This window comes from Schistocerca piceifrons, chromosome 3 (genome assembly GCF_021461385.2).
Source record: "Schistocerca piceifrons isolate TAMUIC-IGC-003096 chromosome 3, iqSchPice1.1, whole genome shotgun sequence".
Lineage (NCBI taxonomy): Eukaryota > Metazoa > Arthropoda > Insecta > Orthoptera > Acrididae > Schistocerca > Schistocerca piceifrons.
Genome location: NC_060140.1, coordinates 597,054,244 through 597,074,617, shown reverse-complemented (window position 1 = coordinate 597,074,617; position 20,374 = coordinate 597,054,244). Strand labels below are relative to the sequence as shown.

Below are 20,374 nucleotides of genomic sequence, written 5' to 3'. Positions count from 1 at the left end.
GTTTAAAGTTTCACTTGTTTCATAGATACTTTTTTAAGCTCGTGCAGACCTCTGCACGTTTGAGCAATGTATGTTTTTTATCAAGTTTAAGTGAAATTAACTATTTATGCATTTGCTGGTTGAAAGTCACATATAGCCACGAGCACGGCTGGGTTTTCTTTTAAAGGCCGGTTCACATTAATTCAGTGATTTCCTGAAATATTTCTTGTGTGGTATTTTTTTAAAATTTATGTGTGATTTAGAAATTCCAATCCATACAGATGTATGCTGCTGTGTAAAGTTGATCTCAACCGACCGGTGTTTGCCTTCCGTGAGATGTCTGTAGCTGGTTGCTTCCCCAACTACAATCATTTGTTGAATGCGGTGTTGTAATGATTTGGTTTCATAAATTTCCATTTCTAATTAATTTTGTAAATATTTAATGAAATAAATTTTTTGATTTCAAATTTCATTTGCTCTTGGAGGTCTGTTTAACTAACTTACACTTCCGAGACTGAACGTTTATTTCTGTGGTCGTTTTTTGATTTAATCTGTGTTTGTATTTATCTGATTTTTGCATTAAGTGATTTTGTTGTACTTATGATTAATTAAAGTAAGTAAGCAACTGGAATAGAGTAATGTAATCGAAGCACAACGTAGGGTGATTCAAAATCTTCAACTAAATTGGCCGCAGATGAATTAGTAATTATCAACGGCGTGAGAATGCAGCGGCAACGAAAACATTGCGTTAGAAGTGTGTGTATCCACAAGGTAATAAGACAGCAACGACTGTTCAACAAAAGTTGCAATCGAAATTCTCTCTACGGGGTTTACTTATTTCGACACGCAATTTCGGTTTCCTGGTTACAGACTTAACAGTGTGTTTGCTGTTTCTGGCTTGTTCACGTACTAAAGTGGTCTGTTATCTTGTCTCAAACGTGGTATGGACCGCCGAAAACTTATAATCGTGTGTTAGGAGCAACTCGCTGGGTTTCCCAAGCTATTTATCATGCTTTAAGCCTCTGAACACTGACGAAGACCACACGATACATGGCAGCTTTGTACGCCGCGTGTTATAGTCTGCGATGCTGAGCTGCTGTCAGATTCATTGCAGCCGCAGGTACCCGCATCTAAGACCAACATATCACTGACAATGTGTAACACGTACGTCTGATATTGATGATGCCTCTTACGTAACTTCTATGCTTCCTACGAATGATGTCTGTGTCGTATGTTCTTTGTATTGACATGATAGAAACTATTGTTCTTAATTTTGTTAATTTATGTAACCGAAATTAATTTCTGAATTTATTTATTAAACCTATGATATTTCATAATACATATGTATTAATATATTACATGTATGACTGGTTAATGCTTACGGAATGTGGAATTGTATGAGATGTAAAAGTTGAAAGGAAATACCCGCTCAACGAAAAGGGCTACGCAGGGGTTGCAAAATGTGTGTTGGTGCGATGTAGCTCAAGAAGTCTTTGCCAGAGGAGCGTCGGTAGCCAGCATCAAACAAGCTATTATCCAGAGTACATAACGAGACAAAAACTCTTGCAAGAGTGGATTAATTATGCCTCGGATGTGGATTCGTATTGGATACCAGCTCAGAGCGTTTACTGGTTTTCTCTGAATCGTGAAATCCCTACGCCAAGAAGATGTTTTATAGATCATTTCACATCAAGAGCCATGATGATGTATGACGACTTTCTTCTCTTACCACAAAAGATTACCAAGGCTGCCATCTTCAGGATAAGTAAAGTTTAGTATTGTACGTTTTTGCATGTAGCAGTAATTTGTTAAACTGTTAATAAATAAATGAGCCTATTTCGAACTTTGTGTCCAGAACACGGATCTGCGGCATCTCCAGTCAGTTACCTGGCTATGTCGCACATCGCAGAATTGGAACACTCCTAGTGTTCCCGATTTACAATGAGTTAATGAATCATTACTCTTCCAAATAATAAGTTTTCGTGAAGTAATAACTTTCTCAAGTTGTTAGTTAATCTTTTGTAGGAAATGCTCCTCGTGAACATTAACTGTCGAACAGGCGCACCGTTTTCACAACGCGAGTGGGAGCTCGGTGTACTTTGTACAGTTGTAAAGGATAACTGTCTGTATGTTGCCAGGGGAAAAACGTATGAGCAAAATCACAGATTAACTTTAGCTAAATTATGCAACGATCCCCCCCCATGAACCATGGACCTTGCCGTTGGTGGGGAGGCTTGCGTGCTTCAGCGATACAGATGGCAGTATCGTAGGTGCAACCACAACGGAGGGGTATCTGTTGAGAGGCCGGACAAACGTGTGGTTCCTGAAGAAGGGCAGCAACCTTTTCAGTAGTTGCAGGGGAAACAGTCTGGATGATTGACTGATCTGGCCTTGTAATACTAATCAAAACGGCCTTGCTGTGCTGGTACTGCGAACGGCTGAAAGCAAGGGGAAACTACAGCCGTAATTTTTCCCAAGGGCATGCAGCTTTACTGTATGGTTAAATGAAGATGGCGTCCTCTTGGGTAAAATATTCCGGAGGTAAAATAGTCCCCCATTCGGATCTCCGGGCGGGGACTACTAAAGAGGACATCGTTATCAAGAGAAAAAAAATGGCGTTCTGCGGATCAGAGCGTGGAATGACAGATCCCTTAATCGAGCAGGTAGGTTAGAGAACTTAAAAAGGGAAATGGATACGTTAAAGTTAGTGAAGTTCGGTGGCAGGAGGAACAGGACTTTTGGTCAGGTGAATACAGGGTTATAAATACAAAATCAAATAGGGGTAATGCAAGAGTAGGTTTAATAATGAATAAAAAATAGGAGTGCGGGTAAGCTACTTCAAACAGCATAGTGAATGAATTATTGTGGCCAAGATAGACACGACGCCCACACCTACTACAGTAATACAACTTAATATGCCAACTAGCTCTGCAGATGATGAAGAAATCGAAGAAATGTATGATGAAAACAAAGAAATTATTCATATAGTGAAGGGAGACGAAAATTTAATAGTCATCGGTGACTGGAATTCGAGAGTATGAAAAGGGAGAGAAGGAAACATAGCTAGTGAATATGGATTGGGGGAAATAAATGAAAGAGGAAGCCGTCTGGTAGAATTTTGCACAGAGCATAACGTAATCATAGCTAACACTTGGTTCAAGAATGATAAAAAAGGTTGTACACATTGAAGAATCCTGGAAATACTAGAAGGTATCAGATAGATTATATAATGGTAAGACACGGATTTAGGAACCAAGTATTAAACTGTAAGACATTTCCAGGGGCAGATGTGGACTCTGAAGAAACTGCAAAAATGTGGGAATTTAAGGAGATGGGACCTGGACAAACTGATTAAACCAGAGGTTGTAGAGAGTTTCAGGGAGAGCATAAAGGAACAACTGTCACAAATGTGGGAAAGAAATACAGTAGAAGCAAAATGGGTAGCTCTGAGGTATGAAGTAGTGAAGGCAGCAGAGGATCAAGTAGGTAAAAGGATGAGGGCTAGTAAAAATCCGTGGGTAAAGAAGAAAAATTGAATTTAATTGATGAAGGGAGAAAATATAAAAATGTAGTAAATGAAGCAGGCAGAAAGGAATACAAACGTCTCAAAAATGACATCAACAGGAAGTGCAAAATGGCTAAGCAAGGATGGCTAGAGGACAAATGTAAGGATGTAGAGGCTTATCTCACTAGGGGATAAGATAGATACTGCCTACAGGAAAATTAAAGAGACCTTTGGAGAAAAGAGAGCCACTTGTATGAATACCAAGAACTCAGATAGAAACTCAGTTCAAAGCAAAGAAGGGAAAGCAGAAAGGTGGAAGGAGTATATAGAGGGTCTATACAAGGGCGATGTACTTGAGAACAGTATTCTGGAAATGGAAGAGAATGTAGATGAAGACGAAATGGGAGATACAATACTGCGGGAAGAGTTTGACAGAGCACTGAAAGACCTGAGTCGAAGCAAGGCCCCGGGAGTAGACAACATTCCATTAGAACTACTGACGGCCTTGGGAGAGCCAGTCATGACAAAACTCTACCATCTGGTGAGCACGATGTATGAGACAGGCGAAATACCCTCAGACTTCAAGAAGAATATAATAATTCCAATCCCAAAGAAAGCAGGTGTTGACAGATGTGAAAATTACTGAACTATCAGTTTAATAAGCCACAGCTGCAAAATACTAACGCGAATTCTCTACAGACGAATGGAAAAACTAGTAGAAGCCGACCTTGGGGAAGATCAGTTTGGATTCCGTAGAAATATCGGAAAACGTGAGGCAATACTGACCTTACGACTTATCTTAGAAAAAAGATTAAGGAAAGGCAAACCTACATTTCTAGCATTTATAGACTTACAGAAAGCTTTTAACAATGTTGACTGGAACACCCTCTTTCAAATTCTAATGGTGGCAGGGGTAAAATACAGGGAGCGAATGGATATTTACAATTTGTACAGAAAGCAGATGGCAGTTATAAGAGTCGAGGGACATGAAAGGGAAGCAGCTTTTGGGAAGGGAGTGAGACAGGGTTGTAGCCCCTCCCCGATGTTGTTCAATCTGTATATTGAGCAAGCAGTAGAGGAAACAAAATAAAAATTCAGAGTAGGTATTAAAATCCATGGAGAAGAGATAAAAACTTTGAGGTTTGCCGATGACATTGTAATTCTGTCAGAGACAGCAAAGGACTTGGAAGAGCAGTTGAACGGAATGGATGGTGTCTTGAAGGGAGGATATAAGAAGAACATCAACAAAAGCAAAACGAGGATAATGGAACGTAGTCGAATTAAGTCGGGTGATGCTGAGTGAATTAGATTAGGAAATGAGACACTTCAAATAGTAAAGGAGTTCTGCTATTTGGGGAGCAAACTAACTGCTGATGGTGGAAGTTGAGAGGATATAAAATGTAGACTGGCAATGGCAAGGAAAGCGTTTCTGAAGGAGAGAAATTTGTTAAAATCGAATATAGATTTAAGTGTCAGGGAGTCATTTCTGAAAGTATTTGTAAGGAGTGTAGCCATGTATGGAAGTGAAACATGGACGATAAATACACTCCTGGAAATGGAAAAAAGAACACATTGACACCGGTGTGTCAGACCCACCATACTTGCTCCGGACACTGCGAGAGGGCTGTACAAGCAATGATCACACGCACGGCACAGCGGACACACCACGAACCGCGGTGTTGGCCGTCGAATGGCGCTAGCTGCGCAGCATTTGTGCACCGCCGCCGTCAGTGTCAGCCAGTTTGCCGTGGCATACGGGGCTCCATCGCGGTCTTTAACACTGGTAGCATGCCGCGACAGCGTGGACATGAACCGTATGTGCAGTTGACGGAATTTGAGCGAGGGTGTATAGTGGGCATGCGGGAGGCCGGGTGGACGTACCGCCGAATTGCTCAACACGTGGGGCGTGAGGTCTCCACAGTACATCGATGTTGTCGCCAGTGGTCGGCGGAAGATGCACGTGCCCGTCGACCCGGGACCGGACCGCAGCGACGCACGGGTGCACGCCAAGACCGTAGGATCCTACGCAGTGCCGTAGGGGACCGCACCGCCACTTCCCAGCAAATTAGGGACACTGTTGCTCCTGGGGTATCGGCGAGGACCTTTCGCAACCGTCTCCATGAAGCTGGGCTACGGTCCCGCACACCGTTAGGCCGTCTTCCGCTCACGCACCAACATCGTGCAGCCCGCCTCCAGTGGTGTCGCGACAGGCGTGAATGGAGGGACGAATGGAGATGTGTCGTCTTCAGCGATGAGAGTCGCTTCTGCCTTGGTGCCAATGATGGTCGTATGCGTGTTTGGCGCCGTGCGGGTGAGCGCCACAATCAGGACTGCATACGACCGAGGCACACAGGGCCAACACCCGGCATCATGGTGTGGGGAGCGATCTCCTACACTGGCCGTACACCACTGGTGTTCGTCGAGGGGACACTGAATAGTGCACGGTACATCCAAACCGTCATCGAACCCGTCGTTCTACCATTCCTAGACCGGCAAGGGAACTTGCTGTTCCAACAGGACAATGCACGTCCGCATGTATCCCGTGCCACCCAACGTGCTCTAGAAGGTGTAAGTCAACTACCCTGGCCAGCAAGATCTCCGGATCTGTCCCCCATTGAGCATGTTTGGGACTGGATGAAGCGTCGTCTCACGCGGTCTGCACGTCCAGCACGAACGCTGGTCCAACTGAGGCGCCAGGTGGAAATGGCATGGCAAGCCGTTCCACAGGACTACATCCAGCATCTCTACGATCGTCTCCATGGGAGAATAGCAGCCTGCATTGCTGCGAAAGGTGGATATACACTGTACTAGTGCCGACATTGTGCATGCTCTGTTGCGTGTGTCTATGTGCCTGTGGTTCTGTCAGTGTGATCATGTGATGTATCTGACCCCAGGAATGTGTCAATAAAGTTTCCCCTTCCTGGGACAATGAATTCACGGTGTTCTTATTTCAATTTCCAGGAGTGTAGTTTGGACAAGAAGAGAATAGAAGCTTTCGAAATGTGGTGCTACAGAAGAATGCTGAAGATTAGATAGGTAGATCACATAACTATTGATGAGGTATTGAATAGGATTGGGGAGAAGAGATGTTTGTGGCACAACTTGACAAGAAGAAGGGACCGGTTGGTAGGTCATGTTCTGAGGCATCAAGGGATCACAAATTTAGCATTGGAGGGCAGCGTGGAGGGTAAAAATCGTAGAGGGAGACCAAGAGATGAATACACTAAGCAGATTCAGAAGGATGTAGGTTGCAGTAAATACTGGGAGATGAAGAAGCTTGCACAGGATAGAGTGGCATGGAGAGCTGCATCAAACCAGTCTCAGGACTGAAGACCACAACAACAACAACAACAACAACAACAACAACATGCAACGATAAAATAATCTTATGTTATATGAGTATTGTTTCAGATGTTTTTTACCTTGTAAGAGACAAACGTTCATTTGCGCAAAAAAAGGAGATTCCATTTTTTTACTCGGGATGAATGAAAAACAAAAATTTTGTTGGTTTATTTGTCCGTATTACATTTTAATGAAAAATGTGTAAGTTTTAGCATGCTTTTCTTTCAATTTACATTTTTAAAATACCAGTGCTGTTATACTCATAGTTGAAAATGATCATTAATTCAGTATTTATCAAATTCGGGGTACATTTAGTTCGTATATCAGAAAGTGGCACAATGGGAGTAGTAGTCGTAGTGAACAGGAAGGAAAGGCAAAGATATCTGCTACGGTCGACAGATTAACGTATTATTTCCGTCAGACTAGAAAACAAAATAAGAGCGATACAGTATACCACGGAACTGAAATGCTAACTCAGTCTGGGGGATTGGAATGCGGTAAAAGGATACGGAAAAGAGAACAGAGTTATTGGGAATACAGATTCGACAACAGGAACGAGACCGAAGAAAATAATAAGCTTTGAAATAAATTTTAGTTACTAGTAACAAATGCGGCGAAACGTAATAGTAGTGAAAGTACTGGAAGGAAGGCTACGAGAACAGTAACAGGATCTTCTAGATTCCGAGTTCAGAAACTGCTTCATAAGGTACACTCGGTAACAGATATAATCTCAGATCTTAGTTTAATAATGGTGAAGACTAGGCTGACGTTTAAGGAGAATCGTCACGAAGAATTGGTGTGTAACGAAGTGGTATACCAAATCACTAAACAATACTTATATGATTTTGAAGTCTCCTGAGGACGTACATCATAAGACAATGAATACCACAATGGTTAGTTCAATTAAGGAGGAGTCTTAAAAAGACTTATTATGAATATTCAACAGACAAGTACCCTTATGTCAAATGTAAGAACAGAAAAATTGCACAGACCAACGAAAAAATTTATGTGAAAAACTTTTTTACTTTGATAGCTGATCTTCATTGGTATTTTATTTCTTCTTTATCTTTGAAGCTTCTTGTGTAGTTTTTTCTACGATGAGTCGCTTGCTGAACTTCTCAGTGACGTGACCAACAGTAGTCCTCCACCATGTTGGTGTTCCAGCGGCCTTGGTGGCGTTTTTACATCACTTTAATGTCCTGGTGAAAACGCTGTCGTTGCTCCTCACTAACTTCTCTCATATTTCCGGGAAGTAACCAAGGTGATTGTTCAAAAAGGGAAATTTCAGGGTTATTAAACATCCTGAAGTTTTAAACTTCTTTAACATTGTAGCTATAACAGAAACATATTCTGGGTCTTTTTCATGTCCTAAGAACTTTGTAACGACTTGCTTGAATTATACCAATTCTTCTTTCTAATTTAAGGTCATTGTGTATTCAAAGTTAACATCAAACATCAATTTTCTGATCTTCTTTTAGTTTAGTTTCTGAAAGATGTGGAAAGTTTTGGCAGAGATACTTTAAACATGGTCCATCTTTAGGCAAAGCCTTTAAAAACTGTTTCATTAGCCCTAACTTTATATGTAGAGGTAGTAGGAGTACGTTTTTTGGGTCTTCAAGGTTTTTGCATTGAATGCTCTTCTCACCAGGTTTTAAAGACTTCCTCACAGGCCAGTTCTTTCTGCACCAGTGTTGATCCCTAGCCCTACTGTCCCATTCACACAAGGAACATGGAAATTTGGTAAAGCCACCTTGCTGACCAAGGAGCATTCATGTTACTTTTAGATCGCCACATATCATTCAATTATGAGCAGAATGGTCTATTTTATTTAGCACTATTTCTAGATTTTCATATCTTTCTTTCATATGTACAGAATGTCCAACAGGTATGGATGCATGCATGTTACCATTATGCAATATAACAGCCTTTAAACCAGTTTTGGATGAATCAATACACAGCCTCCAGTCTCCTTTTTTGTAATCAGTACCAAACTCATTCATCAGACTGGGAATGTCTGAGCAGTATACTAAAACACCTTGTTATTGAAAAAACTTAGAAAACTGCTGCTTTCTCTTTCTATACATCTATATTCTAGTTCCAACTGCCAATAAGTTCTTTTCTTTTAATGTAGAGCCAAGAAATTCAGCATTCTCTTTCGTTCATTAGTTAAGCCCAGATCCCTAAGCAAATCGGCAACCTCTGTCTGAGTAAACAATTTGGGCTCTAGACTTTTTGTATTACAATGGAATTCATCATCATCTGGTTCATGTAAATCAGATTGTACATAGGAAAATACTTCTGTTGCAATAAAATTTAAATCACCTGGTGGTTCACGAACCAGCAAATGTACACCATGCCCTACTGGTCGAATGGCAGATGGAAGGTTAGTGTAGCTTATTCCTTCTTGTTTTTCGAATTATGACCAGTAATATCAACACTGCAAAAGTAGCAATCATCGGAATGATTTCTTGGCTCCCTCCATATCATAGAAACAGCAAATCTAAAGGCTTTCTTCTCCTTTTTGGACCATTTTCTTAGATCTTCAACACACACGTAACATACCTTACGCGGCGCCCAAGATTTATCATGATCACCAAATTTATATCAAAAGAATGATAGATAAACCTTTTTCACAAAGTCTGTAATTTTTCTTCGGAGTTCTTGAACCACAAATGTGACAAAATCTGTCAGCAGTGTTTTCACAACCACTGTTATAAATTGCACTGAGCACATATAGAGGAAATGGTAAAGTGAGGTTAGGTTGACAGTAAACAAAACATCATCTATTAACACAAAAATAGAATCGACCTTTTTGCCAGCAAATGTTTTTCAGCGGTGCTACCAACGTCATCTACAGTCATTACACCTCCTTTTTCAATTATTTTAACTATATAAAAGCTGTTAAATTCTTTAAAAAGATCGCTTGATTTAATAAATTGAGCTGTAAAATTTGAAGAAATGGTCAGTGCTGCAATATTTTAAGTACCATATTTGGATTTCCCACCCTAAAAAACCTAACAATAAGGTATTTTCAGCAAAAAAGTTTTTCCATCTTTGGCCTTTGTTGTCGGTAACAGAACAAATACCACAGCTATGTAATGAAATTTTTATACCACTACATCATTGTATGTGGGATTCCTGTTTTCATTAGAGCTGTGCTGTTCCTAGACTTGGGTTCAGAATACTGTCAACTGCACTGCTTTCTTAGTCCGAAACTGTGTCGAAGAGACGGCGGTGTGCCAATTACTGTAGCGACAAAACGGTCTGCAGTGAGAGTGAAACGCACGGTAGACTTGTAACGGTCGGTGTTGGGGAAAGAGCCGCAAGAGAAACGATTCATTCAGTCGGAACACCTGCCTGCTGGTCAGAGAGCCTAGAGACTCCGACTTCTCCATCTACGGAGACCAAGTTAACAGTTGTGATAATTGTCGGTGGAGTCGGTCTTTGCAGTTATGAATTTTATGATTTAGACGTGGTGAGTTTACTGTGCGGTTTGCGCTATATGTACTGTGTGTTTTAAGGATATAAAGACACTGAAGAGCCAAAGAAACTGGTACACCTGCCCAATGTCGTGTAGGGCCACCGCGAACACGCAGAAGTGCCGCAATGCGACGTGGTATGGACGCAACTAATTTCTGAAGTAGTGTTGGATGTAAATGACATCATTAATTCTGCAGGGCTGACCATAAATCCGTACAAGTACGAGGGGCCGGCTGGGGTGACCGAGCGGTTCTAGGCGCTACAGTCTGGAACCGCGCGACCGCTACGGTCGTAGTTTCGAATCCTGCCTCAGGAGTGGATGTGGTGATGTCCTTAGGTTAGTTAGGTGTAAGTAGTTCTAAGTTCTAGGGGACTGATGACCTCAGAAGTTAAGTACCATAGTGCTCAGAGACGTTTTTGAGTATGAGGGGATGGCCACTTCTGAACAGCACGTTGCAAGGTATCCCAGATATGCTGAACAATGTTCATTTCAGGGGAGTTTGCTGGCCAGCGGAAGTGTTTAAACTCAGAAGAGTGTACCTGGAGCCACTCTGTAGCAATTCTGGACGTGTGGAGAGTCGGATTGCACTCCTGGAATTGCCCAAGTCCACTGGGATGCACAATGGACATGAATTGATGCAGATGATCAGACAGGATGCTTACGTACGTCTCACCTGTCAGAGTCGTATCTAGATGTATCAGGGGTCCCATATCACTCCAACTGCATTATCTCCACACAGTTTCGGAGCCTCCACCATCTTGAACACTCCCCTGCTAACATGCAGGGTCCATGGATTCATGAGGTTGTCTCCATATCCGTACACGTCCATCCGTTCGGTAGAATTTGAAACGAGGCTCATCGACAAGGCAACATGTTTCCAGTCATCAACAGTCCAATGTCGGTGTTGACGGGCCCAGGCAAGGCATAAAGCTTTTGTGTAGTGCAGACATAAAGGGTACCTGAATGATCCTTCGGCTCCGAAATCCCATATCGATGATGTTTCGTTGAATGGTCCCACACTGACACTTATTAATGTTCCAGGATTGAAATCTGCAGCAATTTGCGGAAGGGTTGCACTTCTGTCACGTTGAACGATTCTCTTCAGTCGTCGTTGGTCCCGTTCTTGCAGGATCTTTTTCCGACCGTAGCGATGTCGGGGGTTTTATATTTTACTAGATTCGTGATATTCACGGTACACTCGTGAAATGGTCGTACGGTAAAATCCGTACTTCATCGCTACGTCGAAGATGCTGTGTCCCCTCGCTATATGTGGAGTTTTAAAAACTGCAGACGATCAACACACTAAAAAAACTAATGAAGAATAAAATAAAATATTCAGTACGTAAGGCAGAAGAAAATGGATCTATCATCGCGAAATGGTTCTGGATAACAGGAAGAGAAAGAAAAATTAAAGCGCAACATGGGCTGCAGAACAGAAATGAAGGGGAAGCCACCTGGAAAAAAATTTACATTGCGCCCGTTTTAATCCTTGCTTGAACTTGTTTCATGAAGTACAAAACAAGGTTCTATCTATAAAAGATACTTGCAGACACTACACATATTAATTGTAAAGACAGATTTCGAAACTTTGCTCTTATACTACGTAACAGTTTCGGGAAATGTAGTGAAAACCGGACCATTCTCCATCTGTTATGAAAAGCATTTAAAAACTGAAGAAACTGCAGAGAGGTAGGAGATAAGGAACCAGGACATGGGTAAGTTGGAACAAACAGAGGTCGTTCATTATTTCCGAAAGAATATTAGAGAATGAATGGTTGAGATTGCAGAGACTAAAGCAAAACTTTGAGAGATGCGTGACGACGACAGAGGAACAACAAGGGAAAAATACAACGCTCACTATAAATCTTTCGATAACGTCTGAGATACTAATTTCATTGATGCTAGAATAAAATATAAAAAATAAAGGAGGCAAAAGGGAATGGAGACGAATAAAACATGAGATTGACAGTATGATCAAAACTACAACTTCAGGGATGGCAAGAGGATAAATCTAAAGCTGCTGAGGCATACATGCAAGCAAGACAGCGCACACACACAAAGAAACGGACAAAACTGATCCCGCTGTAGGAATAGATATATCCTTATGGGAGATGAGCAATGAAGGGAAGGCTATGTCATAGAAAGGGAAGAACGATTGGATGGAGATGGAATTGGGGTATGATACTGCAAAAATATTTAACGGAATACAGAACAACCTACGATGGAACCTGGCACCTGGGATACACCTCGTGCCGTAAGAATTAGTAAGTTCCGTAGAACAACGAAGGAAAGATAAGAGTTTAACATCCCGTCGACAGCGAGGTCATAAAAAACTGACCACAAGCTCGGATTACGAAGGTAGGTTGGTTGGTTGGTTGGTTTCGGGGAAGGAGATCAGTCAGCGTGGTCATCGGTCTCGTCGGATTAGGGAAGGATTGGGAAGGAAGTCGGCCGTGCCCTTTCAGAGGAACCATCCCGGCATTTGCCTGGAGTGATTTAGGGGATTACGAAGGGAAAGGGACGGGGCGGAAAATAGTCGTCCCATTTTCAAAGCAACCATCCATAATGAATAATATTAAATTTAACTGGAGTGATTTAGGGAAATCACGGAAAACCTAAATAAATACACTCCTGGAAACGGAAAAAAGAACACACTGACACCGGTGTGTCAGACCCACCATACTTGCTCCGGACACTGCGAGAGGGCTGTACAAGCAATGATCACACGCACGGCACGGCGGACACACCAGGAACCGCGGTGTTGGCCGTCGAATGGCGCTAGCTGCGCAGCATTTGTGCACCGCCGCCGTCAGTGTCAGCCAGTTTGCCGTGGCATACGGAGCTCCATCGCAGTCTTTAACACTGGTAGCATGCCGCGACAGCGTGGACGTGAACCGTATGTGCAGTTGACGGACTTTGAGCGAGGGTGTATAGTGGGCATGCGGGAGGCCGGGTGAACGTACCGCCGAATTGCTCAAGACGTGGGGCGTGAGGTCTCCACTGTACATCGATGTTGTCGCCAGTGGTCGGCGGAAGGTGCACGTGCCCGTCGACCTGGGACCGGACCGCAGCGACGCACGGATGCACGCCAAGACCGTAGGATCCTACGCAGTGCCGTAGGGGACCGCACCGCCACTTCCCAGCAAATTAGGGACACTGTTGCTCCTGGGGTATCGGCGAGGACCATTCGCAACCGTCTCCATGAAGCTGGGCTACGGCCCCGCACACCGTTAGGCCGTTTTCCGCTCACGCCCCAACATCGTGCAGCCCGCCTCCAGTGGTGTCGCGACAGGCGTGAATGGAGGGACGAATGGAGACGTGTCGTCTTCAGCGATGAGAGTCGCTTCTGCCTTGGTGCCAATGATGGTCGTATGCGTGTTTGGCGCCGTGCAGGTGAGCGCCACAATCAGGACTGCATACGACCGAGGCACACAGGGCCAACACCCGGCATCATGGTGTGGGGAGCGATCTCCTACACTGGCCGTACACCACTGGTGATCGTCGAGGGGACACTGAATAGTGCACGGTACATCCAAACCGTCATCGAACCCATCGTTCTACCATTCCTAGACCGGCAAGGGAACTTGCTGTTCCAACAGGACAATGCACGTCCGCATGTATCCCGTGCCACCCAACGTGCTCTAGAAGGTGTAAGTCAACTACCCTGGCCAGCAAGATCTCCGGATCTGTCCCCCATTGAGCATGTTTGGGACTGGATGAAGCGTCGTCTCACGCGGTTTGCACGTCCAGCACGAACGCTGGTCCAACTGAGGCGCCAGGTGGAAATGGCATAGCAAGCCGTTCCACAGGACTACATCCAGCATCTCTACAATCGTCTCCATGGGAGAATAGCAGCCTGCATTGCTGCGAAAGGTGGATATACACTGTACTAGTGCCGACATTGTGCATGCTCTGTTGCCTGTGTCTATGTGCCTGTGGTTCTGTCAGTGTGATCATGTGATGTATCTGACCCCAGGAATGTGTCAATAAAGTTTCCCCTTCCTGGGACAATGAATTCACGGTGTTCTTATTTCAATTTCCAGGAGTGTATATCCCGATGTGGATTTGAACTGTCGTGCTTCCCAACGCGAGTGCATTGTGCTAACGACTGCGCCGTCTCGCTTTTTCACTGGTGTCTTACGAGACAGGCAAATATCCTTTTTCTACGACTGGTTTGATGTGGTCCACTAAAAATTTCTCTTCCGTTCCTACCTCTTCATCTCAGAGTAGCACTTGTAACGTACTTACTCAGTTACTTGGCGGATGTATTCCAATCTGTCTTACTCTACAGTTTTTGCCTTCTACAGTTCCCTCTAGTACCATAGAAGCCATTCCTCGATGTCTTAACTGATGTCCCATCATCCTGTCCCTTCTCCTTAGCTTCCCTGCACTTTCTATTTCTTTCATTCCCCATCGACTCGTCTTTCTGAATTTCCGTGAATATTTTTGTACTTCTTTCTTTCATCGATCAACTGAAGTATTTATTCCGTTTCACATGGTTTCTTCGCAGTTGCCTTCTTTGTACCTACATTTTTCGTTCCAACCTCTATGATTGTCCTATTTAGAAATGTCTACTTCCTTACACTGTACTTCCTAAGGAGCTATTCCTTACTGCAGTGCCTATAGACTCAGAGAACTTCCAGCACACCTCGACATTCCTTAGCACTTCTGTATGCCACTTCTTTGCGTGATGGTTCTTCCTGACTAATCTCTTAACTCCAGCCTAATCTTTATCACTGCTATAATGTGATCTGAGTCTGTATTTGCTCCTGGATACGCTTTGCAATCCGATATCTGATTTCGGAATCTCTGTCTGACCATGTTATAGTGTAACTGAAATCTTCCCATGTCACCCCAACTTTACCAAGCATTCCTCTTACTCTTGTGATTCTTTAACAGAGTATTGGCTATTGCTAGCTGCAATTTACTACAGAACTCAATTAGTCTTTCTCCTCTCTCGTTCCTTGTTCCAAGCCCATACTCTCCTGTAACAGTTCCTTATACTCCTTCCGCTACAAGGGCTGTCCATTCCCCCACGGCTATTAGATTTTCATGTCCATTTACGTGTTGTATTAACATTTCAATATCCTCATGTATTTCCTCCGTCTCTTCATCTTCAGCCTACGACCTCGGCATGTACCTTGAGCTATCGTTGTCGGTGTTAGTTTGCTGTCGATTCTGATAAGAACAACCCTATCACCAAACTGTTTACGGTAACACACTCTCTGCTCTATCTTCCTATTCACAACGAACACTACTCCCGTTACACCATTTTCTGCTGCTGTTGTCTTCTTTCCATTTCACTTCACTGATGCCTACTATATCTAGATTGAGCTTTTGCATTTCCGTTTACAGATTTTCTAGCTTTCCTACCACGTTCAATCTTCTGATATTCTACGCCCCGGCTCGTAAAATATTATCCTGTAGTTGGATATTCAATCTTTGGCAGTCCTCTCCCGATGATCTGAATGGGAATCATTCCGGAATCTTTTGCCAGTGGAGAGATCATAATGACACTTCTTCAGTTACAGGCCACATATCATGTGGAAATACGTGAAGTGTCTTTAATGTAGTGGTTTCCATTGCCTTCTGCAGCCTCAGTCCGTTGATCAGTCTGACCTTAGGGGCAATTTCCCACCCCTAGGACCAGAGAGTGCCCGGAACCTCTGTCCGCTCTTCCGCCCTCTTTGTCAAGGCCGTTGGCAGAATGAGGGTGACTTCTTTACTTAATGAAATTTTTGTTTGTTTGCAGATACATGCTTGCTTTCCTGTCACACATTGAAGTCTGACCCCCAGTAACATAGCTTGTCACTAACGAGATGGGATCAGCATAAAATGGAACAAACGTAGGTCGCTGAGTGTTTCAAAGACAAGCTGGGTGACGTGAGTATTTCAGTGTGTGCCAGAAATGCAGACATGTAACTACAGTGAAACAAAATATTAATAACTGCTTAATTTTATTTTTCTTTGAAGAGGTTATTGGATGCCTGTGTATACCCCTTGTATAATAGCACTGCCTGTTCCAGCATTCGATAAAGGAATAAATAAATCAGCAAATAAATATTTCGTCAATGAATAATTTGTACTTACCTTTTTCTCTGATGTTGTACGAGATGTCTCTCTTCGATCTGGCTTGGCAAGCGATTTTTGGATGCATGACACTCTCATCTACAAACAAATGAAAGATTGTGGTCAGATATAATTAAAATTAGTACAGCAATATTGTCAGACTGCTTTCCGTTGATGTACGAAAATCCAGTAATATGTATTTAATCAATCTAGTAATTTATTTATAATTCCTCTACCTATTTATTAGCACACCTTTCGAGGGCTATACCATTAGAGCCTTATATTGAAGAAACTGGGTATGCCTTTTAGTCCTCCATACTTATTTTGACGTTCGACATACCTGTGTAGTACTAGGTTGTTGCGATTGAAGTACAATTAATCACGAAGGTCCACTGCAGGCTGTAATTATTGTATGGCAGCGAAACTTCGTAGATATGCTAATGCGTTAACGCGGAGCCGATTTACGCTGGCCGCCAGGTCCTAATCTGGAGCTGTACGGCACCTCGGTGACATCTCGGGTGTTCATACTGATCGAATTGTGTAAGTGGCAGTAAATAGTAAAATCAACATTGTGCCTTTATCACTTGTTTGACGTTTTGTGCTCACATCCCGTTTCTAACCTGATACATAACGAAACATTTCTATATGTCTTTCTTGCTTTCACACCGCCAGATTGGCACCTGATGGACAAAACTGGAACTTATTTGTTTCCATGGTAAATCGTTTTCGCATTAACGCATTAGAAAAACGACCAAGTTTCGCTGTCGTACGACAATTGCAGCCCACATTGGACCTCTGTGAGTAACTGCACTTTAATTATAACCACCTGGTATTATTACAGAAATTTGAAGCTCCTTGATGCATGGGTTTCCTAACCTACACTTTATCAGTAGAATTTAAGGTACGTTTTTTAATTAAAATGATCAAAAAAAGTGGGTCATACCTGGGGGTCTACTAATTACACTGATAAGAGGTCAAGTGATTTCAATAGCCATTGGTCTAGCAAATATTTATACCCCTATCGGAAGAACGAGCATACTTTAACTATTCTGCAGTACAGGGTCAAAATGTAAACATTACTCTCTTCCTCCAGTCCAGGCAAATTGATTAAATCGACTAATTGTTGCGCATTACTTGTGATCTAGGGTGTTTTTAGAAGAACCAACTGCTCAGGGGCGGTCCATGAGAACAATGCGGGAACCACGATTTTTGGGTACGAAAAGTACCAATTGTGGTGCTGGCCGCTTCTGTAATTTCGGTCCATGGCTGATCGTCGAAATACTAAGATGATATTGTCGTCGAGCTTCGTTATTTTTTTCGATATCATTATAGTCACTGTGATCCAGACTATCAGAATTACAGTATCATTAACTTTATCAACATCTACAACTAAGCTCTAGAAACCACTACGAATGGATGGCAGAAGGTATGTCCAGTGATTTTACCGCATCTTAGTTTTCTTTTCACATAAGAAGCGTGGGAGGAATACGTGCTGAATCGCGTCTGCGCGCGATATGACTAACCTAATATTGCCAGGAGGTCTTTCGCGACGGAGTCCTTGGACAGAAAAAAAAGCGTGGGATTTTACTCGAATTTCACGTGGCACGTATACCTATGAGTTTTTATCCAATTTAACAGTGTCTTCAAGATCATGACGAGAGAGACACGTAGTGGAAATTTGTAAATAGTGTCTCACGGGATAATTTGTAGCCCTCTTCAAGTGCCTGCCGATTCAGTTTCCTCAACACGTCCAAAAAACGCTGCGGTGGTCAAACAAACGTGTGAACACTCGTGTTGCCCTTCTCTGTTTGCGTTTAGTGGGCTACCCGCTGTTGGTACGGGTCCCACATGTCTTATCAAAATGCTGGCATGGCTGTTTGTAAACTTATACTATTTTCCAAGCATCAAACACTCGTGACAGTACACGGAAGCGATGCTTAAAAATAAGCAATCCATTTAAAATGGCGCTGACTTGCAGAAATCCTATAGATACGTGTAGCTGATGGGGCTCGATGTAGGAGCTCGGCCGGCACGTGCTCACCTGTGAGTGTGCGCACAGGCGGCAAGCGCCGTTACGGCTGGGCGCCCGTTATCTGCAGCCTATCACAACAGGTGGCTCAGACAGCGAGCTCCGCTAGCAGCGCCGCGTGTAGCGGCTGCATTCACAATATAGAGCGCTGCTAGCACTCTGTGTGTGTCGCCGCGGCGAAACACGGCCAAGGTTGTCGCAGGAAAGCGACCGTGCCAGGGCCGCCCCGTGTTCGGGTAGTGTAAATAGCCAATTCTCTACTCCCCATTCCTGCGCCTGTGAATAGGAAGCGCACTCGATGGACTAACTTTGTAGGAAAAAAAAAGACAGTCTCTGTTGCAATATTTACTGCTCGCGTTTCGCGCTGTTATCGCATCATCAGATTAATTGCAAAACATGATTTGTTAATCTATGTAAACTATTAAATGGCATAATAAGCTAATGGGGCGAGGATACAGACATACCATAAAAATGCATTAGTCAGAATTAAAAGACGTGCTAGCAGTTACCTCAGTCAATACTAAAACTACAAAAAATACGGTTGTAGCGAAAAGCGCAATCATCAATTTGAAGATTAAAATCCTGAAACGAAACAAAAAGGAAAAAAGACCACGAAAGAACAAAAAACCAGAAAGCTCACTTTCTTTCATTGGAAATATGGAATCGCAGGACTATAATTTTTACTGGCCCTTCGAGACTTTCACGATGACCTTTACAATTTACAAAAATGGCTCTTAGCACTATGGGACTTAACTGCTGAGGTCATCAGTCCCCTAGAACTTAGAACTACTTAAACCTAACTAACCTAAGGACGTCACACACATCCATGCCCGAGGCAGGATTCGAACCTGCGACCGTAGCGGTCGCACGGTTCCGGGCTGTAGCTCCTAGAACCGCTCGGCCACCCAGCCGGCTTTTTGAGTCATCAGTCGTATATGACTGGTTAGATACTGCCCGTCGCTTATTCGTCTCCAGTGCTAATCTTTTCATCTGAGATTATCACTTGCAACCTACCTCCCCAGTTATTTGCTAGATATTTTCCGATCTCTGTCTTCCTCTAAGGTTATTATATTCTACAGCTCCCTCTAGTAACATGGAAGTTAATGCCTGATGCAGACAACATAAAAGCAGGTCAAAGACAGCTATGAGTAATCACCTTCAACTGTGTTTAGTCCTCAATTTTTATATCACTACCGGTTTCATGGCACTAAATCCGCCTGATGATGTGGGTTTTAGAGCCACGAAACTGGTAATGATCAATAAACAAAAGACTACATACAGCTGAAGCGGTTTGTTAATCCCCAAGATGTCTTAACAGATGTCCTATCGTTCCCTCCCTTTCTGTGGTCAGTGTTTCCCACATACTTCTTTTCTCGCCGATTCTGCGCAGAACCACCTTGCTCCTTACCTTACCGGTTCACATAATTTTCAACATTCATCTGTAGCACCACATCGTAAATGCTTCTTCGTTCCGGTTTTCTCACAGTCCATGTCTCACTGCAATGCAGTGCTGTGTTCCAAACGTACAGTCTCACAAATTTCTTCCTCAGATTAAAGTCTATTCTTAATACTCGCAGACTTCTGCCGGGCAGGAATGCCCTTTTGCCAATGTTAGTCCGCTAGGTATGTCTTCCTTGCTCCGCTCATCGTAGATTGTTTTGCTTTCTATGTAACAGAATTTCGTAACTTCGTGACCCAAATTCTGTTATGTTTCTCGCTGTTCTCATTTCTGATGCTTCCCTTTTACTGTCCCTAAATATGCAAGGAAAAAATCAACACGCAAATCAATCCATGCGGGGTCCTGCTTCTCTTGTTGTATCATTATTGCCGTTACTCCCTATGTAGGTGAGGGAGAAATGTACCATGGGTTGATGAGAAGTATGGAAATCGGGAGAGACGAATGCTTACACATGAATACAGCTGTTAGTCAAAGCTGCAGGATACGCTGTTGTATCTGACTACGAACTGC

At 43.1% G+C, this 20,374-nt stretch overlaps 1 protein-coding gene across 1 annotated transcript in view; it reads right to left on the bottom strand.

Moving 5' to 3' along the window:
- Positions 1 to 20,374, bottom strand: part of LOC124788230 (membrane-bound alkaline phosphatase-like) — a 179,221-nt gene that overhangs the window by 97,411 nt on the left and 61,436 nt on the right. The window contains exon 2 of the mRNA XM_047255412.1: positions 16,398 to 16,475. Within this exon, the coding sequence (XP_047111368.1) occupies positions 16,398 to 16,475 (78 nt within the window). The remainder of the gene's footprint in view (positions 1 to 16,397; positions 16,476 to 20,374) is intronic.